Source organism: Microcebus murinus, chromosome 7 (assembly GCF_040939455.1).
Source record: "Microcebus murinus isolate Inina chromosome 7, M.murinus_Inina_mat1.0, whole genome shotgun sequence".
In the NCBI taxonomy this organism is placed as follows: Eukaryota; Metazoa; Chordata; class Mammalia; order Primates; family Cheirogaleidae; genus Microcebus; species Microcebus murinus.
This window is the reverse complement of record NC_134110.1, coordinates 4,622,727-4,639,147: the sequence shown is the minus strand read 5'-3', so window position 1 is coordinate 4,639,147 and position 16,421 is coordinate 4,622,727. Positions and strand designations below refer to the sequence as shown.

At 38.4% G+C, this 16,421-nt stretch overlaps 1 protein-coding gene across 3 annotated transcripts in view; it reads right to left on the bottom strand.

Moving 5' to 3' along the window:
• BLM (BLM RecQ like helicase) overlaps positions 1-12,977 on the bottom strand; it is an 88,917-nt gene extending 75,940 nt beyond the window's left edge. The window contains exons 1-2 of one of the 3 annotated variants that reach the window (XM_076004728.1): positions 12,875-12,959; positions 6,077-6,301 (exon numbers count right to left, since the gene is read on the bottom strand). In XM_076004728.1, coding sequence (XP_075860843.1) covers positions 6,077-6,123 — 47 coding nt within the window. In that variant the 5' untranslated portion in view covers positions 6,124-6,301; positions 12,875-12,959. Of the gene's footprint in view, positions 1-6,076; positions 6,302-12,874 lie in introns of all 3 variants that reach the window. The other 2 variants (XM_012763276.3, XM_012763277.3) reach the window with 2 other exon arrangements.
• Positions 12,978-16,421: the final 3,444 nt, after the last annotated feature.

Here is a 16,421-nt window from a genome sequence, read left to right as displayed (position 1 = left end):
AGCAACAGATAATAAGTGCTGGCAAGGATGTGGGGAAAATTAGAACCCTCATACACTGCTGGTGGGATTGGAAAATGGTATAGCCACTTTGGAAAACAGTTGGGCAGTATCATGTAACCTAACAATTTCACTTCTAGTTATATACTCAAAACAATGGAAAACAGGTATTCAAAACAAGTACTTGTACACAAATGTTCACAGGAGTATTCACGATAGCCAAAATGTAGAAAGAACCTAAACGTCCATGAACTAATTAATGGATAAATAAAATATGTATATCCATTCCATTGAATATTATTAAGCCATACAATGGAATGTAGTACTTGATAAACGTTACAATAATGATGAATCTTAAAAATGTTATTTTCAGTGAAAGTAGCCAGTCACAAAGAATCATATATTATACAATTCTATTTATATGAAATGTATAATAGGCAAACCTATAGAGACAGAGAGTAGATAAGTGATTGCCTAGGGTTGGGAGGGACAAGAGGATTTGGGGATGATGGCAAGCAAGGAGTCAGGGGTCTCCTTTTAGGCTGATGAAAATGCTCTAATATTGGTTGTGATGACATTTGCATAATCCTGTGAATATATTAAAAGCCATTGAATTATACTGTTTAAATGGGTAAATTTAAAATATGTGAAGGCCGAGTGCAGTGGCTCACGCCTGTAATCCTACCACTCTGGAAGGCTGAGGCGGGCAGATTGTTTGAGCTCGGGAGTTTGAGACCAGCCTGAGCAAGAGCAAGACCCCATCTCTACTAAAAAAAAAAAATAGAAAGAAATTAGCTGGACAACTAAAAATATATAGAAAAAATTAGCTGGGCATGGTGCCACATACTTGTAGTCCCAGCTACTTGGGAGGCTGAGGCAGGAGGATCACTTGAGCCCAGGAGTTTGAGGTTGCTGTGAGCTAGGCTGATGCCACGGCACTCTAGCCTGGGCAAGAGTGAGACATTGTTTAAAAAAATAAAATAAAATAAAAATAAAATATGTGAAATATACCTCAATAAGCTGTTATTTAAAAAGCAATGAGAAATACTTTTTCAGATTATCAGAAAACCAATAGTTTGTCATCAGCACACACTCATTAAATGAACTACTAAAGCATGTACTTTAAGGTAGAGAAGTGAGCCTAAGGTAGAGAGGGCACGGAAGATCTCAGATCAACTAAAGCAAAAAGTAAGTGGTAAATATGTGGTTAAATCTGTGCAAGTCTTGGCCGGGCGCTGTGGCTCACGCCTGTAATCCTAGCTCTTGGGAGGCCGAGGCGGGCGGATTGCTCAAGGTCAGGAGTTCAAAACCAGCCTGAGCAAGAGCGAGACCCCGTCTCTACTATAAATAGAAAGAAATTAATTGGCCAACTGATATATATATAAAAAAATTAGCCGGGCATGGTGGTGCATGCCTGTAGTCCCAGCTACCCGGGAGGCTGAGGCAGAAGGATCACTCGAGCCCAGGAGTTTGAGGTTGCTGTGAGCTAAGCTGACGCCACGGCACTCACTCTAGCCTAGGCAAGAAAGCGAGACTCTGTCTCAAAAAAAAAAAAAAAAAAAAAAAAAATCTGTGCAAGTCTTGACTGCATTAAAAATAAAAAGTCTTGTGGGGTTAAAAAAAAAGATTAAAATACCCAACAATAGTAACCTAAAAGTGAGGAGAGAGGTAAAGCGAGTTCATGTGTTCCAAGGCCTTTGTACTGCGTGGGAGGAGTGTAAAGGTACTGATCAACTTTTAGACTTTGAAAAAAACAAACAATTCATGTTGCACTTTCCAGGACAACTACTAAAGAATAAAAACAGTATGTAACTTAAAATCTAGTTAGAAGGGGAAAACAAAATGATTAAAAAAAAAAAAAACCCCTCACCTAAAAGAAAACTATATAAAAGAAGGGAAGAAAAAGAAAAATAGAATACAATGCACAAAATAAGGTAGTAGATTTAAATCCAAATATTTATGAGTTACAATAAATGTAAATCAACTAATTGCCTTAGTTAAAAAATGTTATCAATCTGAGTGGAAAAAATGACACCTAACTTTTATATTTGCTGTTTACTTTTTTTTTATTTATTTATTTTTTTTGAGACAGAGTCTCACTTTGTTGCCCAGGCTAGAGTGAGTGCCATGGCGTCAGCCTGGCTCACAGCAACCTCAATCTCCGGGACTCAGCGATCCTACTGCCTCAGCCTCCCGAGTAGCTGGGACTACAGGCATGCGCCACCATGCCCGGCTAATTTTTTTTTTTTGTATATATATTTTTAGTTGGTCAATTAATTTATTTCTATTTTTGGTAGAGACGGGGTCTCGCTCAGGCTGGTTTCGAACTCCTGACCTTGAGCAATCCACCCGTCTCAGCCTCCCAAAGTGCTAGGATTACAGGCGTGAGCCACCACGCCCGGCTATTTTTAATTATTATTATTTTTTTTTGAGACAGAATCTCACTTTGTTGCCCAGGCTAGAGTGAGTGCCATGGTGTCAGCCTAGCTCACAGCAACTTCAAACTTCTGGGCTCAGTGATCCTACTGTCTCAGCCTCCCAAGTGACTGCAGGCATGTACCACCATGCTCAGCTAACTTTTTTCTATATATTTTTAGTTGGCCAATTAATTTCTTTCTAGTTATAGTAGAGATGGGGTCTCGCTCTGGCTCAGGCTGGTTTCAAACTCCTGACCTTGAGAGATCCACCCGCCTCGGCTTCCCAGAGTGCTAGGATTATAGGCCTGAGCAACCGTGCCTGGCTATATTTGCTGTTTATTAAAGACACATCACATCTAAAACACTAGGTATATAGAAAGGTTAAAAGAAGATGGGGAAAAATATGCAAAAATTCACCAAAGAAAAGCCACAATAGCTATGTTAATATCACACAAAATGGATTTTAAGACAGAAATCCTAGCCTTACTAAAGAGGGTCACTGTATAATGACAGATTTCAATTTACCAGGAAGTTATAACAACTTTAAATTGTATGGTCCATAAAATAGCTGCAAAATACATGAAGCAAAACTGATAGAATTACAAGAGAAAAAAACTGTAATTTAGATTTTAAAATACTTCTCTTAATTTACAGAGAAAGTAACTAAAAAAATAGATTTGAATAACACAAACTTGATCTAATGGATATATTGATATATAGAACTCTGCACAAACAACTGAAAAAAATGTACATATTCTTTTCAAAAACAGGTATTTACCAAAGCTGGCCAGGTAAGGGACCATGAAAGCAAGTCTCAACAAACTTCAAAGGACTGAAATCTCAATACTACCCTCTCTAACCAAATATAATTATATTAATAAACATAACTAGAAAACAAATAGTTTTTAGTATCCACTGATGATTCATGCCTGAATAAATAAGAGTTTGAGTATAAATTATTTTTCTAACCCCACCATCCTTTCTCATTTAGTACATGGCATTCTACTGTAAATAACTTTTCTTTTTTACTTGTTTTTGTTGTTGTTTTTATCAGTGAGGATGCTTAACTGATTCAGTGAGTTGTAAACCATTGCCATCCTTTATTTTGATGTTCAAATTATTTCATGTTTGGCCAGTGGGAAGGAAGTTTCCTCAAGTTGGCTCCTGTTTTCTTATTTATTTATAAGTATGGTAAAATACACATAACATATAATTTGCCACCATGATCATTTTTAAGTCTTCACTTCAGCAGGGTTAAGTATATTGACATTCTTGCACAACCTATCTCCACAACTTTTTCATTTTGCAACACTGAAACCCATTAAGCAACAGTTTCTCATTTCCCCTTCCCTGCAGTCCCCAGCAACCATCATTCTTTCTGCATTTAACTTCTCTGGATACCACATATAAGTGGAATCATACAGTAGTTGTCTTTTTGTGACTAGCTTATTTCACTTAGCACAATGTCCTCAAGGTTTATTCATACGGCAGCATGTGTCAGAATTCCCTTCCTTTTTAATGATGACTAATATTTCATTGTATGTATATACCACATTTTGTTCATCTATTCATCCATCCAAGGACATTTGGGTTGCTTCCACCTTTTAGCTATTGTGAACAAAGCTGTTATGAACATATATGTACAAATATCTGAGACTCTGCTTTCAATTCTAGGCATATATCCAGAAGTAGAATTGCTGAATCATATGGTAATTCTATCTTTAATTTTTTTGAGAAAATACCATATTGTTTTCCACAGTAGCTGCACCATCTTACATTGCTACTAATAGTGCACAAGGCTCCTGATTTTTTCACATCCTCAGCAACATTTGTTATTTTCCGGTTATTCTTTTGTTTTGTTTTATAACAGCCATTCTAAAAGGTGTGAGGTTCTATCTCCTGGTTTTGATTTGCAATTCTATAATGATTAGTGATAATAAGCATCTTTTCATGTGTTTATTGGTCATTTGTATGTCTTCTTTGGTAAAATGTCTATTCAAGTCCTTTCCCCATTTTCTAATCTGGTTATTTGTTTCTTTATTTGTTGAGCTGTAGGAGTTCTTTATATATTCTGGGTATTAACTCCTTATCAGATATGTGATTTGTTGGAAGAGTTTGAGAACTGGGGTTAATTCTTCTTTAATTGTTTGTAAGAAATCACCAGTGAAGCCATCTGGTTATGAGCTTTTCTTTGTTGGGAGGCTCCTAATTACTGACCCAATCTCCTTACTAGTTACAGGTCTGTTCAGATTTTCTATTTCTTCATGATTCAGTCTTGGTGGTTATGTGTTTCTAGGAATTTATCCATTTCATCTATGTTATCAAATTTGTTGGCATACACTTGCTTCTAATTTTCTCTTACAAATATTTTTATTTCTATAAAATCAGTTCTACTATCCCTCTTTCACTTCTGATTTTAGTTATTTGAATCTTCTGTATTTTTTTCTTAGTCTATCTAACTAAAGGTTTGTTATTTTTTTTGATCTTTTAAAAAAAAACAACTCTTGGTTTCATTTATTTTCTCTATTGTTTTTGTATTCTCCATTTTATTTATGTCTGCTTGAATCATTATTTCCTTCCTTCTACTAGCTTTGGGTTTGGTTGGTTCTTCTCTTTCTAGTTCCTATAAGTATAAAGTAAGGTTGTTTTGAGATTTTTCTTCTTTTCTAATGTAAGCATTTATAGCTATACTTTTCCTTTCTAGCACCACTTTTCCTCTATACCATAAGTTTTGGCATGCTGTGTTTTCATTTTCATTTGTCTCAAGATATTTTCTAATTTCCCTGTAATACCTTCTTTGACCCATTGGTTCCTCCGTCCTTTGACATGTTCCCATTATTTACTGGTCACTTTCTTTTTTTCTGGGACAAGATGTTCATGTCTTTGTGTACTTTCACTGCCTCAGCCATAGAATCAAGTATTTCCCCAAAGGGCCTTGGTTTCTTTCCATGAGGAAAGGTATTTAAACTCTTTAAGATCTGACCATGAGGTATGGTCATTGCTGCTTATGACCTAGGCCCTTTCAGTGGAAAGATCTAGGAAACATAAACACATCTATTTATTTCTACATCTACATCTATTCATCCATTGATCTATCCATCTATCTTAAAACTCATGGGAAAAACTACCATATATTTACTCATTTGCTCAATCCCAAACTACAGGAAGTTGTTTTGGAGTTGCTACATTCTTATGACTGTAAAAAACAAACCCACTAAGAAGATTTCAAAATTCAATTGCATTCTTTCTTTAGATTAAGGGTGTATAGTCAAAGTATTGTACTCAACAGTTACTTGATTAGTCCCTTCCACCTTACCTTCGGTGTGATTAATCATTTGAAATAGATTTATTAATTCATGTTTGTACCATTCTTGTGGACTTAATTTGATTTTTTTGATATGTAAAATATTTATATAGTTCTAAAAATCAAAACTATCTAAATAGATGCCCCACCAGAGAAGTGTTCTTCCCACTCCATCCCTTACCATGTACCTTCCGTAGGTTATCAATTTCATTAATTTCTGATTGATCCTTCCTGCATTTCTTTTTACAAAACTGAGCAGACAGAGTCTCTTATTTCCCTTTCATTCTTATGTAAAAGGTAGCATACTGCATATACTTTTTCTATTTATAACATATATTGGAAATCATTCTATACTCACTTATAAAGATTTTCCTTACTCTTCTTCGCAGCTGTACAGTACTCCATCGTGTAGATGTTTAGTCAACAAATTTCCTGTTTGGACACTGAAGTATGCATGTGTAGCAAATCCATATGTAGTCTGTTAGATATTGCCAAATTCCCCCTGAAAAGGGGTTTTACAAGTTTGCATTCTGCACAGCCTCATCAAGAGAGCTTCTTGGGAAGCTTTCTAATTACTGCCAATCTAATGGGTAAGAAATGGCATTTCAGTGCAGTTTTTCATTTACATTTCCTATTTAAATAAAATTGAACATTTTTTCATATATTTAAGGACAATTTTAAAATCTTTTTTAAAAGTTATATCTACTCATGTATTCTGCCCCTTTTCTATCAAATTTTGCTATTTTTTCTCTCCATTTAGATTAAGGATAGTATGTCTTTAAGATGTATGTCCCAAATATTTTCTCCTAGTTTCTCATCTATCTTTTAAATTTGTTAATGCTATCTTTCGTTTCTGTAATAAAAATTTTTTTAATGTAGCCAAAATTTTTCTTTTATTCACTTTGTCTACATCCAGATTATAGAAAATTCATCTATGTATTGTTCTAGTAGTCAATTTAAAAAAAAATTTAGATCTCTCATTCATTTGGAGTTTATTCCTGTGTGTGACATGAGGTATAGATATAATTATTTTTTCAAATGGATACCGACTTGTCCCAACATCATTTTTTTTTGAGACAGAGTCTCACCCAGGCTAGAGTGAGTGCTGTGGTGTCAGCATAGCTCACAGCAACCTCAAACTCCTGGGCTCAAGCAATCCTGCTGTCTCAGCCTCCCGAGTAGCTGAGACTACAGGCATGTGCCACTATGCCCGGCTAATTTTTTCTATATATATTAGTTGGCCAATTAATTTCTTTCTATTTATAGTAGAGATGGGGTCTCGCTCTTGCTCAGGCTGGTCTTGAACTCCTGACCTCGAGCAATCCGTCCGCCTCGGCCTCCCAGAGTGCTGGGATTACAGGCATGAGCCACCACGGCCGGCCAGAATTACTTTTTATTTTCCAGATCTTGTGCCTCTTCATTGATTTCTCTTATCTAATTGCATTGGCTAAGCATCCAATACAATGTTAAACATGAGTGGGAAAAAAACAAGTGGAGTTGATGAGTATCTTTGCCTTTTTCTTGATCTTAGTGAAAATACCCCTAGTGTGTTTTTCTATTAAATAAAATGCTGGCTTTAGGACTAAGTTCTCTCTATGTGTGAGACAGAGTGGGAGAGATATCATAGTTAAGAAGTATTGATTATAACTTAATTTCTTTAGTGTTTTTACTTGAATTGATGTTGAATCTTGCCAAAGGCTTTTTCAGCATATATAAAGGTAAATATGTGTTCTTCTTAGATTTATTAATATGGTGAATGATATTAGATACTAATATTGAACCATCCTTACATTCCTAGAATAAATATTGGTCAGGAGCTAATATTTTTGTCACATTGTACAGCATTCTGTTTGGTAGTATTTCATTTAAAACTTTTGCGTAGATATTTACAAATAGTATTCATTCTGTAATTTCCTTTCTTTGTGCTACCTTTATCTAATTTATGCATCAAATATTTGTTATATATACTCCATAAAAACTGATCTAAAAATAATGTGACATAAAAGAAATGAGATAAAAAAAGAATACATACTCCATTATTTCACTAATTAAAAATTCCAGAATATGCTAATTAATCTATAGCTACAGAAACCAGATAAATGGTTGACTGGGGTAAAGGCAGCAAGAAGACAAAATTACAAAGGGACACGAAGAAACTTTCGGGAGTGATGGATATATTCATTAACTTGATGCGGTTTTGATGTGTGTATGTGTGTGTATGTCAAACTGATCAAACTGTATACTTTAAATACATGCAGTTTATTGTAGGTCAATTAAATCAATAAAACTGCTTTTCAAAATAGCATTTAAGGCTGGGCGTAGTGGTTCATGCCTGTAATCCTAGCACTCCGGTAGGCCGAGGCCGGTGGATCATCTGAGCTCAGGAGTTCGAGACCAGCCTGAGCAAGAGCGAGACACCGTCTCTACCAAAAATAGAAAGAAGTTAATTGGCCAGCTAAAAATATACAGAAAAAATTAGCTGGGCCTGGTGGCACATACCTGTAGTCCCAGTTACTTGGGCTGAGGCAGAAGGATTGCTTGAGCCCAGGAGTTTGAGGTTACTGTAAGCTAGGCTGACGCCACAGCACTCTAGCCTGGGCAATAAAGTGAGACTCTGTCTAAAAAATAAATAAATAAATAATAAATTATTTTAAATAGTAAAAAACAAAAAATTTAAAATTATGAAAATTGAAAACCCTGTATCTATGATATGGATGAATCTCACAAAAAAAATGTTGAGCCAAACAATAAAGACACAGAATACATATAGCATCACCTATTTATAGAGTTTGAAACCAGGCAAAACTGAACTGAATATTAACTATAGAAGTATAGATGAGGTAAATTATGAAGACAAAATTACTATCACAAAAATCAGAGAATAGTTCTCTCTAGTGTGGGGAGAAGGTATGATGAGGGAGGTACACTTCCAGGGTATTGGTAATGTTCTATTATATTTCTTAATCTTGATGATGGTTATGTGTAATGATAATTTTATAATTAATCTTTACATTTATAATTTATAAAATATAATTTTAATGTACAATTAAACTTTATAATTTCTTTATAACTATCTTTAAATTATATATAAAATGTACTTTTACACTTAAAAAATACATCTTGTTTCTCACAATAAAAAATTTTTAAAGAAAAATTAGCATATAACATATAAAACACATATTAGCAAATAACATATAAAAGATTAACATTATTAATAAAAACATACAAAGAACATCCAAGTTCCCATGAACAAACATTCAGTGAGTGTTAACAAATAGTTCAACAGAATATACACTAAATAAACTTATGGAAAAATTATCCAATTTGTGACCAGCCTGGGCAAGAGTGAGACCCCTGTCTCTACTCAAAATAGAAAAATTAGCTGGGGCTTGTGATGCACACCTGTAGTTCCAGCTACTTGGGAGGCTGAGGCAGGAGGATTGCTGGCATCCAGGAGTATGAGGTTGCAGTGAACTATGATAACGACACTGCACTCTACCTGGGGTGACAAAGCGAGACTCTGTCTCAGTTTTTTAAAAAAAATTGTCCAACTTTGCTAATAATTAACAGCACAGAACACCATTTCATACCTATTAAACTAAGGAGAGAGGAATATTGTAAAAACTTACAAGATAAATGACAACCATGAAGACTGAATAGCTACAAGGAATAATTTAATAATGAATAAAGCAAAATACTAAGTTATGAATACATTATGGTTATAGCTACCTATGAAATCCATACAGCTAAATCTGTATTGCTAATTTTGTAGCCAAAATTTGGAAAGGACTCATGAAAAATAAAAATAGCTAAAGTAACTGAAAGATAGGATCATGACTGCAATATTTTCTTGACATTGAGAATATGTTTCAATAAGATACAGGAATTTTTTTTTTTTTCTGAGAGCCAAGGTCCCACTATGTTGCCTGAGCTCAAGCGATCCTCCTGTCTCAGCTTCCCAAATAGCTGGGACTACAGGTGCCCAGCAATGTAGGAATTTTTTTTTTTTTTGAGGCGGAGTCTTGCTCTGTCACCTGGGCCGGAGTGCCTTGGTGTCAGCCTAGCTAACAGCAACCTCAAGCCACTCCCCTGCTTCAGCCTCCTGAGTAGCTGGGATTACAGGCCAGCAGCACCACACCAGGTAGTTTTTCTGTTTTTAGTAAAGATGGGTCTTGTTCTTGCTCAGGCTTGTCTTGAACTCCTGACCTCAAGCAATCCTCCTGCCTCAGCCTCCCAGAATGTTAGGATTACAGGCGTGAGCCACCATGCCCGGCCCAAGGTAGGAAGTAGGAATTTTTAAACAAAGTAAACTCAATAGTTCCTTGTCATTCTAGAGAACAAAGTCCATGTGTCACAACTCCAAGAACTTCTGCTCTCTGACTTCAATGTGTATTTTTCATTCAGCTAATATTTACCCAGTGATTACTCTGTGCCAGGCTTATGGTAGGCAAAGAAGTGCAGAGGTGAGCAAGGCATAATTACCACCTTCAAGGAGCTTCTAGACTAGTGGGAAATGGACATGTCAACAAATAATTACAATGCAATGAGATAAGTCTGACAATAAAGTCTTTTCTTAAAAGCCTATGGCTTTCCAGATGAAGAGAAAAAAGGAAAATCATAGAGAAGCTTTTCAAAGAACACTGAATTGGATCTTGAAGAATAAGTGGAACCTTTCAGATGTGACTGAGGCTGTAAGAAAGAGTGGTATATGCACTATTTGTACAAAAGTTGAGGTAGAATAGTATGTAGTTAGAGAAACAGACTGCTCAAAAGTCTCAGGTATCTTGCTAAGGAATTTAGATTTTATCCTACAGGTAATTGAGACCCTCGAGAGCTTTCAGCACTAAATTCCCAGGATTATTTTGCAATTACCTTGTACCTCTTTGTTCTATCCTTTCTTCCTTTAAAAGAAACACATATAAACATAAATTATATATGTATATCTTTTAATTTAAAATATTTCATGGCCGGGTGCGGTGGCTCACGCCTGTAATCCTAGCACTCTGGGAGGCCGAGGCGGGCGGATTGCTCGAGGTTGGGAGTTCGAAACCATCCTGAGCGAGACCCCATCTCTACTAAAAATAGAAAGAAATTAATTGACCAACTAAAAATATATATACAAAAAACTAGCCGGGCATGGTGGCACATGCCTGTAGTCCCAGCTACTTGGGAGGCTGAGGCAGGAGGATCGTTTGAGCCCAGGAGTTTGAGGTTGCTGTGAGCTAGGCTGACGCCATGGCACTCACTCTAGCCTGGGCAACAAAAGTGAGACTCTGTCTCAAAAAAAAAAAATAAATAAAAAAAAATAAAATAAAATATTTCAAACATAGAAAGATACAGAAAACAGAATGATACCCATGTACCTACCAACCAAGTTTATGAAGTTGAATTTGTTCCTATTTTGCTCTCTTTTAAATGCACAAAACATTTTATATTTATTTATTTGAGATAGGGTCTTGCTCTATTGTCCAGACTAGAGTGCAGTGATGTCATCTAGCTCACAGCAATCTCAAACTCCTGGGCTTGAGTGAACCGCCTGCCTCAGCCTCCTAAATATCTGGGACTACAGGTGCATAACACCACATCTGGCTAATTTTTCTATTTTTGTAGAGCCAGCTATGTTGCCCAGGCTAGTCTTGAACTCCTGGAGTCAAGCAATCCGCCCACCTAGACCTTCCAAAGTGTTAGGATTACAGATATGAGCCACTGTGCCTAGCCACATTTTAGATATATTTAAAATGCCACTCATCTCCCTTATCTCTTTCCCTTCTCTCCCCACTCATAGGTAATACCAACTATCCTAAAGTGGAAGTGTAGAATTTCCCTGCATATTATTCTTTTACTACAAAAACTGGTCTTTGTCTAATTTTTTAAATCTTGGTTTCCTCATCAGTAGAATAAAGGCAACAGCAACCTCTCCAGGTTATTGCTAGGATTGTAAATTATATGTATAGGGTGTCTATCATGGTAACTGGCATGGAAAGTGACATAAGACCCCGAAATTTCATTTCTTCCTAATAAACTATAGGCTACTTTCTGACAGTATAACAGTCCAGCTAACAGAATGTTGATGCAATTTAAATCTATCTACTATTCCTCAAACAGAATACTTCTGCATCCCCCCATTCTCCACCTTCTGATGTCTCACCTAGTCTCTCCCACCCCTGTCCCTTAATCTTGACAGTGGCACGCACAGGCTATTTATTTACATTGGTGGCACCAGGAGCTGTCAGGTGCCTGTTCCACCTAACACCACTAAGTGTCTAAAGTTCTGTGTGACCTAAGGGCACGTGAGGGGTGCGGGAGAAAGCCTGATGCGGGAGATGCTTTGGAGTCAGGAAGTTCTTAGTTCTAATCCTCTCTCTAGTACTTAATCACCAAATGCCCTTTCTACCTGTTTTGTGCTTCAGATTCTCCATGTCTAAAATGGGAACGATTTTACTCACTTTTCTGGGTAATGGTAACAAAACCTTTAGTATGTTCCAGGTACTCTTTGAAGCATTTATTGCGTATATTAAACCGTTTAATCCTAACAAAAACTCCAGGGAATAGAAGGCATCATTTCTCCCATAGGAACAGGCGAAAACCAAAACACTGAAGTGTTTAAGTAACGTGTGGACAGTCACAGAGCTGATACTCGAAACAGCCAGGACTCGAACCCAGGCAATCCGAGGTAGTCTGTGTTCTTATCCACTTCACCTTGCAGGAATATTGGGAAGCTGTAACTGTAAGATCCCGGGCGCCAGTCACACGGCACACACAACACCCTGCCTCAGGACCACGGAAGGCCGGTGGAAAAGCACAAAATGTTTTGGTTTCCCCTCAGGAAGAAAATGGAGGTGGTGCCAGAGGTCCGGGCTGTACATCACCCAGTGTCTACTCTGTGCCAGGCATCGTGTCAGGCACTGGACTACACAAGCAAGAAGCATGAGGGGCCCGCGGCCCCGCTCGGCCACTGACGCCCGGGGCGACCCCGCCCCCGGGCTGTTTCCCCGGTGGGGACCTATTTGTGTCCCTGCTCTCCTCCCGGAATGCTCGCCAGACCAGAGGGCTCGGCGGGCCTAGGCGGACCCCAGCGGGCAACGGAGGAACGCGCCAGGCCTCCGGCTCCCGACCAGGGTGGGTCGACCGTTAGTTCCACGCGCGCAGCACTCACCTCCCGCGCACTCCTAGCCGGCCCTACCTGGATCCAAAGTCCCCGCGCCACAGCCACGTCTCCCGCGCTGAGCGGTAGCTCCCTTCCCGCCGGAATCCAGAAGATTCCGATTGGCTGCGTCCTGAAGTCCCCGCCCCCTCGCGCTGCTGGGGCGGGGTCGCCGTATGGCGTGGGGCGGGGCACGTATCCCGCTCTCGCCTCCCCCCACCCCCAGGCCAGAGTGGATGGAGAGTCAGGTGACTACGGTAAAACCTGCGGCTTCCTGGTCTTGTTGGTTCTTTGTTTTCCGTGTTTCTTAGTGTTGATACAGGCTTTAACCCTTTGCGCTCGCTTGCTTTTTTTCTCGATTCCTTTATTCTACTCGGGATTTAATATTTTAAATACTCCAGATTTTACAAAGTGGGACAGTAGGATAAAAAACTGGAGTTTCTTTTCATACAAACTTATTTATTTGGATTTGTTTATAGTTCAAATTATTGATACATTCAAAGAGTAATTTTAATCTCTATAATTTTTCATGGTGTGATATTTTTTGAAACATTCACCCACAAGAAGACCTGGTTTACATTCACATGTTTCGCAAATATAAATCGTCTCTCTTCTTCCTCCTTTGATTTTTCTGTTAGAGCAAACAACACAATCTTTGTGTTTTTTGTTAGGGTGAGGTGTGATTATATGGAGCTTTCCATCTAAATGTTGCTCTAAGTTAGTGGATAATAATCTACCCCTGGAAGTTAGTGTACCATCTCTGAATTCTCCAACAAGATCATGTACTAGTTTGCTAATAAATTTCACATGCGTTATCGGTTTTTCATTTATTCTTTTTTGGCATTCTTTGTACAATTGTAAAATTCATCATCACTGCTTTCTATGTCTTTGGAAAACTTATCCATCCTGAGGAGGGGAAATTCACTCAGAACGTGCAACTGCTAGGGTGCAAACCGATTCATCCAACTAAACCTACTGTGTCTTGACAACATCTGTGATATGCTAATAGAAACCTAAACAAACTTAGGAGATGAAAAGATAAGGAAGGTTCTTTACCTAGATGATGCAAGCTCAAAAAAGACTCATGCCTTGGACCCTCCTACTCAAGATTGCTGCCTATGCAAAAGATAAGCTTAGGCGGTGGCATCAGTTGAGATGGCATTTACGTGTCCTTTCATGCTAATGAAAACAAGAAAAGATACTGGAAAAATATACAAAAATTCTCCCTTCCCCCCACGGTGAAACGACGTGTTGAGTGTGGCTCGACATATGAGCTGCTACCGATGCTAACCATGTCGAGTCACACTCTACATCTGAGTGCAAAAGGTTAAATTAAACGGGCACTGGTATCCGGACTGTGGCGGGATTAAAAAGCCGGGGAGTTTGCGAGGAGCTGAGATTTGCAGTTCTCACAGGCCAGGCCTCTGAGCCCTTGTCTCTTGGCTCGGACTGTCTGTCTCCATGAGGCTTTGGCGGTCTCCTCTCCACCTTCTTTAATAACGTTAGCCTCTGTCCCACCCATACTTCTCTACATGAGCCACTGCAGATTGTCCTCAACAGGGGCAAGGGGACATGTGCAGTACCTGTGGGAGAAGCCATACTGCGGTTCCAGCCCATGTTTGCCACTCAGGAATGTGGGCCTTGTGATGCCAGATCTTTCTTATCATTCTTTCCTTCCCTCTCTTTCCCTCCCTTTCTTCCTTTTTTCCTCTCTTTTAGGAAAAACTGAACATCTGTTTCTGTTCTGTTTGGAGATCTTGTTGTATGTGAAATCTATTGATTTCTAAATGTTGCAAAAACCAAATGCTGCAGCCAAACAAAACACATCGTTATTAAAATGCTCTCCAGGCTACCCTTCTTTACAGGAAAAAGCAAAAGCAAAGTAAATTAAGTATATATATATATATAAATGTATGTATATATATATTTTTTATTTTATTTTATTTTATTTTTTGAGACAGAGTCTCACTTTGTTGCCCAGGCTAGAGTGAGTGCCATGGTGTCAGTCTAGCTCACAGCAACCTCAAACTCCTGGGCTCAAGCACTCCTCTTGCCTCAGCTTCCCAAGTAGCTGGGACTACAGGCATGCACCACCATGCCCGGCTAATTTTTTCTATATGTTTTTAGTTGACCAACTAATTTGTTTCTATCTATAGTAGAGACGGGGTCTCGCTCTTGCTCAGGCTGATTTCGAACTCCTGACCTGGAGCAATTCACCTGCCTCGGCTTCCCAGAGTGCTAGGATTACAGGCATGAGCCACCACGCCCGGCCGAAAATTAAGCATATTTTTAATAGGAAAATGGCCAAGCAAGAGGTGGGATAGAGAAAACGAGAAGATATGAACAATCTGCCAAAAGAATAACGCATGGCTAACCATTGGGCTTGAATGATGCCAACCAAAGTGCTAAGTGGGATACTCATAACTCAGTAAGGGTGACATTCAGCTGAAATTGCCTTAATTCTTAATTCTCACACTGCCTTAATTCTTCTATTGCTTTTGTTTCACCATTCTTCAATTCTGTGAGGAACTCTAGTGCCAGCCATTGTGCTAGGCCCTGAGAGTTCCCTTTTGGAGGGCATATTCTGTGGAATAGAAAGACATGTGTGCTAATAGTTTCAGTAAGAATCTGATGTCATAGAAGCATCTGGGAGAGATATGTATGAAGATTTGGAGGATCAGGTAAGGCTTTCCAGAAAATGTATCTTGAGACCTGAGAGATGAATAGAAGGTATAATTTGGATGCAAAGGCCATGAAACTGGAAGGGACCTTTGAGGAAATGTCTGGAAAATGAGGATTAGGGAGAGATGACACATGAGAGGAAACAGGGACTAGATCAGAGTTTGGACTTCACCCTGAAGGTAAATGGCAACAGTTGGAAGGATTTTGTGGGTGTGAAGATGGGGTGATGAGACGTGTGTGTACTAATCTTAAATGTATGCCTCAATGATTTCATACACACAAACACACACATGTATAATTTCCAGCACCCCAAAAGATTCCCTTGCTGAGCTTCTCAGTCTATCTCAGCCTCCATGGAGAACCTGGTATCATACAGTATATACTCTTGTCTGCCTTTTTTGCTTAGCATGGTATCTGTGAGCTTCATCTCTATTGTGTATACCAGTAGTTCATTCCTTATTACTGTGTAATACAGTGAAAAATTGTGAAAAACTTCGAAATGGCCTAAAAAAGATTATGTGTACTTGAGAGGCTGAGGTGGGAGGATTGCTTGACCCCAGGAGTTTGAGGTTGCAGTGAGCTTTGATTGGGCTACTGCCCTGCAGCCTGACAGAGGGTAACAGAGCAAGACCCTGTCTCTGGAAAAAAAAAATGTGTCTAGCATACCCTCCTATATCCTTCTCGCATATATGATTCTATGAGGGTCCAAGAGGGCTTTGCACCTTTCTTTGTTTTTGAGCTATGGAACAGCTCTAAATTTTTATAAAATTGATTCTTGTAAAAACAAACATAAATTTGTTTTTGTTCTTGAAATACAAATTGTGTTATTGTGTTCAGTGGATTGTAATTGGTTATTGCATTGTGGATTTGGTCAGTT